Raw genomic sequence first — 14506 nt, 5'->3', positions numbered from 1 at the left:
TCTCTTAAGGAACGAACGGTCCAAGTGGATTGCCAAGCGCAGGAACAAATGTGCTGCAGTATTAAACGGGTTTGAAGCAGGCCGTATAAATTAGAGGCAGTCATCTGGAAAACGGCCTTGAGAAATGATGCCAGAAAAGAATGTGTTCCCAATCGGATACCGGTGGCTCCCATTTTCCCCGCTCTTGCATCAAGCCCTCCTCCTTACTGAATTACCGTCTGTCTCCTTTGCCAGTTATTCTCAAAATGACACACACCCTGTTAGGATTCTCCAATAATATGTTCTGCATCTTGGAATGCTGCAAGAAGCAGAAGTGCAAAATACATACATTTCCACATCCCGAGTCACTTGTAAAGTAAGCCCACTTTTCTGCTCTGTTTTAGGAAGCATTTGTGACTTGTTCGATTTGTCAATACAATCGATTTTACGGAACAAAAACAAACACCGCAATGTCAACTAGGGCTGTCCATCGATTCAGCGGAGAACATTTCATATAAAACACACCTTTCAACTTTTGCTGCTTTTTATTTGGTATCTATTTGCGATCAAAACAGCAAAACAACAATTAAACAATAACACACGACAGGGATGATGAATGTTTTGACTTGAACTTTTGGAAACCGATTTAGTAACTGGTGCGGTCGGTTCTTATTTCCTGAAGTAAAAGCAGACATTTGCAAATGTCTCCATTTGATGAAACACAAAAGATCACCGGTTTGTTTTTATGAACGAGTACAAAAAAATAATAAGAAATAATTACTGGTGACAAGCTGACATTGAAGAATTTGGACAATTCCAAGATAAAAATGGATTTGACAATCAATCAATCAATGTCGACAGCTTTAATATCAATCATATTTGTACTGATTGCGTTCATTCACTCACATCTAAGCCAAGTAAATGAACTCAAGTTTGATCGAATTGAAAGAAAGCGTGCTTCTCATGCTCATACCATCTAAAATACGAGACGGAATGCGCAGAGAAATGTAGGAGCCGTGTTAGCGGTGGCCTTTTTCAAATCCCAATGTTTGAATAAAAGCTCGGGGACCTGTCAAGGGAAAGTGTGAAGTCCAACTACTGTGTCCCCACCTTCACCTCGACACCTCCCAGGCGAACACACTTAACGGCCAATTTCTTACGATACATTATCATTAGGATCTGAACGCAAAGTCAATCAAGTGCAATAGCAGACAGATCGGACCTACTGTTTACTTTTGTAATGTATATCTTTTACAAGCCAAGCGCATAGAATACATCATTTATTTACACAAAGTGAAATGAATTCTTGCGACTGTGCGGTTTTTGACCGGGATGTTATCACCAAGCCCTTTTGCGGTTGCTCTCTGCCACTTAAAGTGCTGCACACAACAGACTCTACACTATACTGTAACTTTGACCACTAGACTGATACTGCACACACACACGCACGCACGCACGCACGCACGCACGCACGCACGCACGCACGCACACACACACACACACACACACACACACACACACACACACACACACACACACACACACATCTATTACGTCTGGCCTTTGACAGTACTAGCAGAAGACTGAAAGGCAGTTATTGATAACGATGCAGCGTGGCAATATTAATACTGCTCATGTTGAGATGGAGCATGAGTATGGGTCAAAAGGAGTGCTTATGGATTATAGGGGAGAGAGTCTGTGGTTGGATTATGTTGAGTTGACATCATTAGGAGAAACAGAAAGAACCTCCTCCAACTTTGGGACCTTTGTGAAAATGATGTCTCCGAGCCTCGGTGATCCTCTCTGTGGCCTTCAACATTCTCCGCTTTGATTCTGCTGAGCTCAAGAGGCCATTTTTTGCTATAAGATCATCCTTTTTTCCAACGTGAAGTGAAATACTCCTCTCCTTGGCACAGCTGGACTGGGCTTTACTTGCGTTTGTTTGGGGTGGTGGCGTTTCCATTACAAAATTAGTCGTTGCGGGAAAGTGCTCTGGCGTCACTCTTGCGAAGCAGCATTCAATGCGTAAGCCCAAATGAGACATGCTAACGAGTAACAACAATATACTAGCAGGAGAACGGGGGATTTTCCCGCTACTTCTATTTCAGTCGGACGTTTGAATCGAAACATTGAATTGCGGTTTCAATTCCAAAGTCAGACGGTATTACGATCACGTTTCAATGAACGAGGCCTTGAATTGGAATAGCAATTGCTTGATATTTGCTAAACAGCCATGATATTTACTGAACCACTTGACGACGCATTCTTCCGTCTCTCACCGTCCTTTCAATAGGCGCCGTGGTTCACCATTGACGATATACATATATTTCCAATCCAAATACTGCATGCCTGCCCTTCCTATTTTCCCCTCAGCTTCTCAATCGAGCTTATGTATGTAGCTTGAGGCTTGAAAGAATGGAAATAATGGCTCAAAGGTACAGGTCGCCATGGTTTCACTTTTACAAACTGCAAACACTGCTTCATCTGAAAATGTCTTTTCTTTGGTTTATTGGCAGCGTTTAATGTACACCATGCATCATGTTTTTCTGGTTTGGAGTAACGTAACTGAATTGCTGTTTGATCGTTCAGATGCGATATTTGAGTCCAGACAAGGCTCACCGCTACCAAATATTCTCCCGGCCAATCTATACTCATCTTTATAAGTTGTCTGCGCCATTGGCATTCTGTCTAAGCCTCAAGCTCCATTAGCTAATAACAGTGGGTGCAGCCTTCGCTCAGACAGCCTCACATATCTTCTTTTTTTTTCCCCCCCTCCACTCTTCCTTTTGGTGCTTGGGGAGTGTAATATGCTGACAATATAAAGTAGCCTCCAACACCACAAAAAAGAAATCTCACATGTTGTCTTTATGGTTCCTAACCAAGCAATCACCACATGATTTAATGCCGAGCCATTACATTTGGAGCAGAACATAAGGCGGTGGTCCAAAGGACATGGTTTCTCTCTGTGAACCATGAATCAAAATGCTGAACTCACGTCACACAAGAAATCATAGTCCAGATATGTATTGGGTCATGACTGAAAGCGCGTCTTAAGTGAATTCAGAGATTTCTTTCCGAGTATGAGCCATGGTTTACAGATAACTGCTGAAAACATACCAAAAAGTAAGAACGACTGAATGCCGGACTCATTTGTGGAGGTACGGCGGGGCGGGTTTTCTGTGCGCTCAGCAGTTGAGAGTGGTGAGAATGGCTTGATCTTTTTTATTTGTATTTGTTTCTATAAATGTTGACAGAGGAAGATGGATGACCTCATGTCCATTAATTGATTCAATTTGAATGCCAACGAGATGTTTCAACACTTCTAGTGCCTCCATTTTGACCGTGCCTTTTGTGCTCACCAGAACGTTTTTTTTTTCCTTCTAAATACTTACAAATATAGTCTCTTTCCAACCACCACCCCAAGCAGTTTCTCCCATTTGCCAGCCTAAATAGCCCATGCCATCCATCCATGTGTGTGTATGTGTGTCTCCAAGACCACAACATCAGCAGCAGCAGCAGCACGAGATACCTGGGTGACCATGGGCCAGATGTCGGGGCAGCCTTAAATCTCCACTTGCTAAACTTACTGGAGTCGTTGTAATGGTGTGCAGCTGTGGCTACAGCTGTGACACTTTCATGGATGCCTACCTCATCTGTGTTAGCATTTTAATGGTAATTGCTGGTTCACTGGGCGGCTTCAAATGGACACAGAAATTCCTCAATCCACATGCTCCTCATAGCCTCCACTGTATCCCAGACACAAGGAACTCATTTGACCTTATTCTGTCTATTGACCACCTTGTTAGAAAAATCGAGATAGTTTTCCACGCTTTGTGCCTGTAATTCTCCTGATTATGTACTTAAAGATGGGGGGAAAATGTTACTTGCTCAATTCAAAGTAACGCCCATAGTTAGGGGGGAACAATCAAGAAGCGAATGCGGTTAGAAGGCTGTCTGTGATTAAGGCGGTCGTACCAACGAGCCTGGCCCACCGCTGTTGCCGCCGCCGCCACTGCCGCCGTGTTCCCTTTGCATGTTTGGTACCCCGCTTGGACCCCAGTTTGAGGCTGGGTGTGGTCGCTCGCTCTCTTCGCTGTGCTATAAACCCTCAAAGTAGAGTGAGTGAGAAAAGTGTTCCCCCTAGTGATTTAGATCTCAAGGACTTGTCCCTGTGATATATTAGGGTCTGAGTCTCATTTTAATTAGCAATGACCTCATTCCAATGCAAGACAAAAATCACAGAGGCTGGGAGGGAAGGGGAGGGGAGGGGGGTGCTGGCCGACGGGCCGATTGACGTCGCTTACAAAGTGAAAAATTAAGACGACATGAGTTGGGCCCAAAGAAATGGAAATATAATGGCATAAAACTCTTGGGAGAAAATGATGATGGAAGGTGAGGTCATGAACGTAAATCATACAAACAGGTCCAAGGCTTTTTTGGGAGCGGCCAAGAGGAAAGCTCTCACAATTAGCTAGTGATTTGTTCTTCATAGCAACGATGTCTATGATGAAGACTGAACAAAGTAATTAAGAGCATGGCTTTTCAACTATATCCTATACACAATGATCCTCATACAACTGTTGAACAAACACAAAACACTATTTTTGAGTTAAGCAGCATTGTTAGGGACATACTTTCAACTTCAGGCTAAAATAATAAACTGACTGCTTCTATCGCGATAAAACAAATGATGTTAAAGACAACAACATTGTCATGCTAATAAGTGCGATTTACAGTTGTGGGAAGTAGTCTTACTGTTTCTTGGTTTGGAGAAGAAACATGGTCTGAGTGCCCATCATCCATCATAGGGATACGTAGTAGATTATTGATTGGGAGAATGTGTCAGCTCTGAGATGAATGAATATGTGGACAGTGTTGTTTCTCTTCTCTTTCCATCTGAGTCATATACAGTATAATATACATGTCAGCCGCTCACTATGTGGCTTCATGGAGATTCTACGGAGTTCCAATCTCCCTTTTCTTTCTTATGCCCGCCCCAATGTAGGCAATCAGCTAATGAATAAGTGTTTCATCAAGAAATTCAATGCTTCTGCTAATGCGTTTTGTTTTCACGTTGTTACTTGCTGAGAGGAACTTGGATGACTCAAAGGTAGCAGTTTGTCATCGGGAGACATGTTTACAGTTCTTAATCCCAGCAAATCGCTTTGAAAGAAATGTACAAGCTTCCACTTTTCTTTCATTGCTCAGCTTTTTTTTTTTCATGTGTTCCCATACAGCCAAGACAAACACTAATTAACCTTCCCAAAAATAATGTTTACACTATCAATGTCAAATTTATGAAACAGCGATGTGGGACAAATAAAAAACATTTGGGAGTCATTTTGCAAACTGCAACAGCAGCAGTGTTTGTACTCTGATGTTTCCTTCAGGGAGTTGGTCTTTGTGATGATGTTCCATAAGAGCTATATTCAATTCCCAAAGTGCCGCTAAGATGGCGTTTTTTTTGTTTTTTAACAAAGTTCAGGAGCTGCTAATATTAGAAGATTCCAGTTCACGACTCTTATTCTCATTTCAAATACTAAATGATAAATGATACCGTCTATCTTGATATACATTCTCATCAGTGTTTTGAAAGCTTTGGGAAAAGAGTGGGCAGTTGTTTCTGGCCGAACAACCGTCCCCGAGTGTTCCATGCATTTTTGCAAGAAGGGGGTGAGAAAGTTCCCTCAGCTTTACTGGGTAATCCCTTGATAAATAAACTAGGACGGCAAGACCACTATTGTTATCTGTAAGCCAATACTCCCACAGAGGAGGGATGGCCCTGCCCTGCCCTGCCCTGCCCTGCCCTGCCCTGCCCTGCCCTGCCCTGCCCTGCCCTGCCTTGGGCTAAGTTGGGCTAAGTTGGGCTAGGCTAGCTGGAACGCATTCTCTCGCTGGGTTCTTCTTACACAACGCTCGCCTCGGGGATGATTGATGCATTTAAGAGACACAGATACTTAGACACCTTCGTACAAAAGCATTGTGCTGAATGTATACGCATCCTGTATGACATGCGTCCTACATGTCCGTATGAATATGAGCATCGTATTTCCATCCGTTTTATCGGTCACTGTCCTCAGGCAATCATATGAGGAATGTTCCAGAAAATAGCTGAAAGGTGGACAAACAGGTGGGCCGACAGCAGTGAGCGTGCTCGAGCGCCACCCGCGTGAGGAACTCGCTTCCTTCTCAGGCTATCGTCAGGTCAAGAGATAATTGATTGATAGTCGGGTTCTCGTCCTGCTCGTAATTCAAGCTGTTGCTCGATCGGTCGCCTGGATTATGTAGTCAAGAGAGACTGTGTTCCCCAGAACAAGGAATTTGTTTTTTGTTTTGCTCGCCCAGGCTTTGACCCATCTCTTGCTCGATCGAAAGCCCAGCCTCCTTGCAGTCTGTGAAAATAAGGCGGGCGGGAATGACCTCCTGTTGACAGTCATCTATTTTCCGCAATGTTTACATTTTTGTTTCGAAGAATAGCAAAGTGTCACACGTCACTATGAGAAACGACATGGATTAGAAGAGGGATATCAAATATTGCCTTTTGTCTGCTAAATGTACACAAAAGCTCACAAATTCTTGGGAGACGTAAACAGTGTCCCTGAGTCAGTGCGCACATGACTGCATTTTTATCATCCTGTTTTCATACCTGCCAATGGGGAAAATGTCCGCCTCTATGTTCCCGTTATTTCGAGGCAATGGAGCAAGCGCAACACACGCAAAGAGTGCTTGGCTCCTTGCAGTTGCGATGCTCTATCTATTCTGGCTGCTGCAATGCAATGCAATGTGTACGTATGTGCATTTCTGGAATGTTTTCATGAACACGTGTGGCACTCGCATGTGTGGCTGGGAGCCGTCCCAGCACATGTGAGTGTTTTATGGCTCAGGTGGGGGTTAAGGTTAATGCAATAAAACAACGTTACCCGTGCCCTGCGTCTGCCTAGCCAGAGGATTTAAGACTGAAGTGGAGTCAAAAGACGTGCGAGAATAAAAAGCAACACGGGAGTAGCTCAACACGATGTTCATTTCCACACACACTGCAAAAATTCCACTGGAAATTTGAAAAAATAATGCTTCAAAAAAATCGAAATGATCTGCCAACGGAACATGAAAGTTTTACTTGAAAAGCTTTCGAAAAATAATATTAGGCCCATATCTACGGCAGTCTAGAAATAAGTATTTTTAAACAATTCAAATGAGCACATTTGACTTATGAAACCACACTTACTTGACATACTTTTGTTCTTGGACAGTCATCTTAAAACGTGGAGAGAGTTTTAATTCTCATAGTACCTAAAAATAGCTTTTAATACGCAATGACAAAATCAAATACGATAATCAAGTCTAGAAACAAGCAGGATGATCTTTCCTGACAATTTTATTTCAAGTCAAAATAACGACACAGCAAAAAGAGCAAGTTTAAGTTGAATTTAACAAATTCACACAATTCTTGGTGGCTATTGATTGCTTGACGTGCATGGCCGTGACCCTAATTTGGTACAGTGAGACTAACGAGGATTGCCTCAGCTAAAACGGATGGATCACCTCTGTCAGCATTCACCCACTAGTCAGTCAGTCACCCGCCGTAAGGCGCGTTGGAATCATTCGAATGTCTTTTGGACTAATTGGGGAGCACTAAATCATGTTATCCGGAGGCTTTTAAGCCGATGAGATGTCATTGATTTTGGTTTGGAGCAACAATTCCGACCCATTTTCATTGACCCTGATGTCGTCTGTCTCTACCCCCCCCTGCCTTTCTGGCTTTAATAGCCCTCTTGAGATCATTGCCCCAACTAGTGGAATGTTTTCCATTTGACTGTCAGCACGTGCGGCGACTCTCCTCTTGACTGCTTTTTGTTTCTCTTTTTAGACTCAGTGTTGCGCAACATTTGTAGCGCTTTGAAAAGGGAGGTCCTCGAATTCACCACCTTAAGTTGTGAGCAGGTGTCAGCTGCTTTATGGAAGTCACCCGCAGCAGTTCTCCCGCTGTTCTGTGTCTTCTTAGCCTAACAAGTGTGTCTGTGTGTTTTCTTTGCGTTCCCCACAGGTAGACAAGGTGTGTGGCCTGACGACCCGGGCGCCTACCGGCATGCGGCCTACCGGAGCAGAGGTCACGACCCCCGGCGGGAGCTCATCGACGCCGCTTCCTTCTGCCGCCCCTTTCAAACCTCTGCCAGAGCAGTGGCTTGGGCAGCTCGCCAATTTGAGAAGGTAACACAAGGGCAAAGAAGTGATTCCGTCAAATCAATGGATCATTTGTTCGTAGCGACACATTGAAAGTGTATTTATATTTGGATAATCTACAAAAGTCATAGCCATCACTAAAACGGAGAAATGTTTGTCTCAGCACGTGTTATTTATCCCACGCAAAAAAGTCGTTGTTAGTCTTTGCCGGAATGTCACACACAATTTATCAAGCCTAGACACAAATGTTTGAATACACACAGCCATCTTTTTTTTTTTTTTTTTTAATACGTTACACAGTCGCACGGCTTCCACCTGGCTGGCCTTTGAGGCAGACCTCCCTCCCTCCCGCGGCCGCCGCCACCGCTGCCGCAGCAGCAGCAGCTGGCGCTGCTCGGCCGGGCTATGGGCAGTGTGGCTAAACTTAATCTTAACAACGCAACTATTTCCTGTTTACCCAGACAGACAGCCATACCACCCAATCTTAACAGCAGCTGGCCTCAGTTGAACTAGTACAAAACGCACGTTTACAGCGTTGCCTGTCTGACCTTGTCCCGAGTCATGAATCATTGCGCCCGTGCCAGCCAAGATGACAAGGCGAGTCTGGCAATGCCACCGTCGTTCGTGGCAACATAATCCAGAGCTCCCGTAGGTTGCCAAACCTGACCAGAGCACGTGTGGGAGCTGGCCGCTTGACAAACGTTAACCTCGAGCAAGATTTACTACATTTGATTTCAGCGCAGAATGACGTTAAAGGTGGTCGGTCGTATTGTGATATGGTGTTTTCCGCATGTGCATGAGTGTCTTTTCCTTCTCACCATGTGGTGTCATGATGTGCTCTTGTTTCTGTTTTCTGTCTCTCACCGAACCTTTTTACTTCCCGTGCATCCTCCTTGCTTGCATCAATCTCACCCGGACTCCAACTCCCATCACTCCCAGCTCGGCCCCACTGAAACCCTCCAAGAACAATAAACATAGTCTGAGAACACTCTCTAGGTAAGCATGCATCCGGGAAATGTCATTTTTTAAAAAGCAGGCCATGCTTAAGAACATTGATAAGTGAATTCAGAGATTTCTATTTAGGTTTGAAGATTAGTTTGGGAAAAAGAATGACAACTACCTAATACTTTTGGGGATATAGCTTTAGAATTTATGAATTTGGCATGGTTGTTCATCAAGTAGTTCTCATATTTCCTTTCACTTATGAGGAACTTGAAGGCCCAAATCATTGTGTTTGTTTGGTATAGTATGTCTGTGTGGATTGGCATTTGTCATACTAATTAAGCACAGTAGCCGAATCAAAGTACATTTGGATTAACCCGGGCAAAATGTCAACAATCAAAAAGAAGTGCACTCGGCTCCAGTGCAACTTTTCTCGGGTCTAAAGTTGAAATACAACAAGCCGACCGGCCGGCCCTTTGCGGACTGTGGAACATTAATCTTACCTCCATTGTCAGGTCACTTAGCAACCAGTAGAGGGCAAAATGAGGCTTCACTGGTGACAGTTGTTGTAAAATGCACCCCAGATCACACAGGGAGTGTTGTTTTTTTTTTTTTTTTGGGTGTGTGGGGGGTCATGTTACCGCCATAAAATGTCCAGCTTTCCATTGAGGAGACACATAAATAATTGCTGCCAGGAGTCTTTGAAGGAGGATTTGAACCATTTCCCACTTATCTTCATTGTCCTTTTTATTTGCAATGGATTTCACGGTGTCACTCGAGACAAACAGGTCTTCAAAAGACATCACTTGTGGAATCTGTATTTTACTGGGTTTCCATGACTCTCTCATGGAAAGCAAAGCCAGAAAGTAATGCTAGCTAGATTGCCATGCGCTGAATACATACTAAATACAATATCTAACCAATCATGGCTTATGCAGTCAATCTATTTGAGTCCAAGCATTCCATGGTGATTAAAACAAATGTAACATAGGTGAGCTATTTGTAAGTAGATGCTATTTGACATCTCCAGAATCATTTTTGAGCTTGTGATGATGATTCTAATGCATACAGATGGCAGAAGATATTTCGCTTGCTCGCTCACATAGTGTGTTTCCTCAGGGACTTCCTGATGTACCTGCAGCGCTACAAGTCCTTCTACTCAGCGCTCCCGGAGATGCTGTGTGAAGGAGAGAACGTGGTGGACGATGCCACATGCTGGAGTGGAGATGAGGTGGTGGAGAGGTACGTGTGGCATCAAATGATTGATTTCGCCTGAATGTGTTTGTGCTAAAATGTTGCTCTCCTGCGGAAGGAAGCCTTAAATCCCATCTCCATGCTCACCTAAGCTTTTGCCACGGCTTCTTTTTGACTTTGTGACCAAATCTCTCAGTTGTTACTTCTACTACATATATGAAGTCATATTTTGCAGCTCATTGCGTGTGATGTATTCTTGGATAAGGAAAAGTATGAGGCATTTGTGCCAGCCTCAGTGGCTGTCAAAATCATCTTTTCTCCGCAAAGCAGACTATGTGCCAACCCCATATTGAGCAGACCACCCATTCGTCAGCGCACAAACTGGCAACCGGCGCACAAGTGCCAACTTCACAATCACTAACATATGATCAAATGCCCATTTTGCCTTTTTCCATTTCGTGTCCCTCCCTGTGTGTGAGATGACTCACTTTAGAACTTTCAACAACAACAACACTAATGGCTTTAATGGCGTGTTATCACGCATCCCCCACCCCCAGGGTCAGAGTCAGATCTCTTCTTGCCGTGTCAAGTGGTCTTAGGGTGAATAAGAAAACAGAACTGAGACATTTGGCAGCACTCGTAAACTCTCCAGACTGGCTTTGTGGTGAGAAAGAAAAAGAAGATGCTCTTGGCATGAAAAGTGTCGGCGTTTTGATGCCCCCAATGAGGGCGGCACGGGAGGGAGACTTGGCAGCATAAAGACCCATTGTGGAGTGGGCCACAGCCCTGCCATGGGGACCTTCAAAGCATGAACAAAGACCCTCCTATGAGTCTGCATGGCAAAGACTTTGCCGCCGCCACCACTGCCGACTCTCCGCGCCGTGCCTGCAAAAGTATCATTTATATTTCCTTCAGTGCTTAAAATGGAGCCCCCGAGGACACGTTGGGTCGTCCTCCCCGCACAAACACACACACACACACACACACGCGCACACACACACACACACACACACACACACACACACACACACACACACACACACACACACACACACACACACACACACACACACACACAGCCAAACGCGCGTCCATCCATCAACACCGGCGTCATATTCTTTTCAACAGCTGGAGGGGTGTTTCATGCAATTGTGCACACTGGCATGCACAGCGACATCCACAGTGGCATGCACACCCACCGGCGGCATGTATGCTGGCTTCATTGTTACTGAAAAGATGGATGACCATAACCATATTTCACATACGGTATGATTCCAAAGTTTGGATTCATTGTAGACCACAGACGGTGCAAGAGCTCCTGAATTCTTGACATTGTTACACGTTTATGACAATCCATTTGTTGATCATTTTGCCATCTGGAGTTCATTCTGCCTGTTGCGGCAAGAGGCGGGGAAAGTGTTCCACCAGGCAAAAGCCATCAAGCACCCCCAGCCCCTCTTGAGTCTCTGCTCTGTTCACTTTCCCCTCATTTGGTCGGTCGGATAATTGTCCCAGCCACCTGTCTTCTTTGCGTTTAAGGGTTAGGGCTAGCGTGAAATGAATGAAAATGCAATTTTCTAATTGCTTAGGTTAGCTTAGGTTTTGGCGAAAACTCAAAACATAAGCTGCTGTACTAATATAGTGGCTCTTCACAGAGGATGAAGAATAAGCCTCTGAGTAATGATTTCCTTTTTGGCTACATGTGTCACTCCACCGTTTGTGTTCACATATCCATCGGTTCCAGTGTTATAGCAATGAAACTAATGCTATTGATGAGCCGGTCTATGGTGTTTCAAAGTCAAAGTCTCCTTTATTGTCAATTCCTCCGCATGTCAAGACACACAAAGAGATCGAAATTACGTTTCTCACTATCCCAGGGTGACAAGACGGAGTTCACAACGCACATACAAGTAAACAACACAGGAAAAATAACACAAGAAGTCAACATCAATGAACAATAAGCGTGATAGCACGCTAGCCGCTCCCGATGCACAGCAGAGTCCGGTAAGATGACAGTTAACCAGGCCACTGTGAGCACGAGCACGCACTTTCCGGTTCGTGGATCCTATCAGGTGAACGCAACCCATCTTGTCGTCCCGCGAACGAACGTACGCCAGGAGAATGGAAGGCACGGCTGGGCGAGCTGGGTTGGCCGCAAGCCTGGCCCGATGTCTCCGCGCTGGCCCCTCTTCCGCTGCCTCGCAGACCGGCTGCCGACGCATCCCAACAATGCTCCAGGACGGAGCAGTCCGAGCTCACGACGCAGTCCAACCGGGGGAGGAAGAGCAGGCCAGTTCGGCGTCGCTCCATGACGAAGCAGTCCGAGCGCCCTTAATCTCGCCGCACCAAAGTCCAGAACGCCATAAAACCCACTTCCGCCGATGTTGAGCAGAACATGCCCGCCGCACTAGTAGCACGACGTATCACACGAGACGAACACACACGTGTGCACGCGCCGCTATCTTGAACCATTTTGCATTGTGTATTAGCTAGCGTACGTTCCTGAGACAGTATGGTTGTTGGAAATGAGCAATGTGCATTTTTAAATTTGCCTCTTTTTTTGAAAAATTGCACACTATGTCAAAGTGCTTCTTGTCGTCACTGCCACCAAGCAGTTTAGGTATCCCAAATGCGTGCGCCTATCCATTTCAGGAAGAACTTTTGTTGAAAGCCTTATTGAAATATTGCCTTTGCAAATGAGAAATGCTTTACTGGATGATGGCCACTGAGCCAAAGTCAGTTTTTTTCAGCAGTTGACCATTTGCACTTTTTGGAAGCATATCGGTCCCTTGCCGAATGGGCGCAGTGTTGCAAAATTGCCACCTGGCCAAAAGGTCTAGTATCTCCCTCCGACTGTGGCTCAGCGTCACTTTGAGCAGCTTTACGGCCGGCGCACTGTTCCATGGCGTAGCAAAAGTTCGATGCAAGGCAAAATGGCATTCTTTTAATAGCATCATACAAGCGGTCTAAAGTAAGGAAATCATGATTTTGTCCATCTTTTCATCCTATTTGCTGCCCTTGTCACAATTATTCAATTTGCATTTGACAACATCAGCAAATTTCTTAGTCCCTCCTTTGTGGCTCCAACAATCCCCGTCCGTCCGTCGACTGTTGATCCCTAATTCAAGTTTGATGGCCCATTCCTTTCCCATAACCCTTTGCTGCTGCCATTGACGTGCTTGACATACAGTGGGGGAAATAAGTATTTGACCCCTTGCTGATTTTGCAGGTTTGCCCACTTACAAAGAATGCAACGATCTACTATTTTAATCATATGTACATTCTAACAGTGAGAGACAGAATCCCCCCAAAAATTCCAGAAATTCACATCATATGAATTTATAAAAATTGATAACCGTCTGATGAGGAAAAACAAGTATTTGAACCCCTGGACAAACAGCATGTTAATATTTTGTAGAAAAGCCATTATTGGCCAGCACAGATGTCAAACGGTTTTTATAGTTGGTGACAAGCTTTGTGCACATTTCGGCAGGGATGTTGGCCCACTCCTCCCTGCAGACAGCCTCCAAATCATTCAGGTTCCGAGGTTGTCGCCTGGCAACTTGAATTTTAAGCTCCCTCCAAAGATTTTCAATTGGATTCAGGTCTGGAGACTGGATTGTTGATCTGCACAAGGCTGGGATAAGCTACAAGAGAATCGGAAAGCAACTTGGAGAGAAAAGATCAACTGTCGGTGCAGTTATCAGGAAATGGAAGAAGCACCACACCACCGCCAACCTCCCTCGGTCTGGGCCTCCACACAAGATCTCACCTCGTGGGGTCTTCCTGATCATGCGAATGGTGAGGAATCATCCCAAAACCACAAGGGGGGAACTGATGAATCAACTGAAGGCAGCTGGGACCACAGTTGCAAAGGAAACGGTTGGTAACACACTACGCCGTCATGGATTGAAATCCTGCCACGCACGCAAGGTCCCCCTGCTCAAGAAGAAACATGTACAGGCCCGCATGAAGTTTGCCATTCAGCACCTGGATGACTCAGAAGAGGCCTGGAATAAGGTGATGTGGTCAGATGAGACCATAATAGAACTTTTTGGCCTCAACTCAACTTGTCGTGTTTGGAGGGCAAAGAACACCGAGTACAACCCAAAGAACACCATCCAGACCGTCAAGCATGGTGGTGGCAACATCATGCTTTGGGGGTGCTTTTCAGCCAAGGGGATGGGACAACTCCATCGTATTGAGGGGA

General features: G+C 45.0%; 1 protein-coding gene across 4 annotated transcripts in view; it reads left to right on the top strand.

Moving 5' to 3' along the window:
• The window catches only part of gpc5c (glypican 5c), a 117327-nt gene that overhangs the window by 50581 nt on the left and 52240 nt on the right, over positions 1-14506 (top strand). For 3 of the 4 annotated variants that reach the window (XM_068648656.1, XM_068648655.1, XM_049746844.2), the window contains exons 4-6: positions 8024-8187; positions 9100-9156; positions 10222-10344. In XM_068648656.1, the coding sequence (XP_068504757.1) occupies positions 8024-8187; positions 9100-9156; positions 10222-10344 (344 nt within the window). The remainder of the gene's footprint in view (positions 1-8023; positions 8188-9099; positions 9157-10221; positions 10345-14506) is intronic. The other variant, XM_049746845.2, reaches the window with a different exon arrangement.

Source organism: Syngnathus scovelli, chromosome 17 (genome assembly GCF_024217435.2).
Source record: "Syngnathus scovelli strain Florida chromosome 17, RoL_Ssco_1.2, whole genome shotgun sequence".
NCBI classification, from domain to species: Eukaryota; Metazoa; Chordata; class Actinopteri; order Syngnathiformes; family Syngnathidae; genus Syngnathus; species Syngnathus scovelli.
This window is presented reverse-complemented; position numbering and strand designations above follow the sequence as displayed.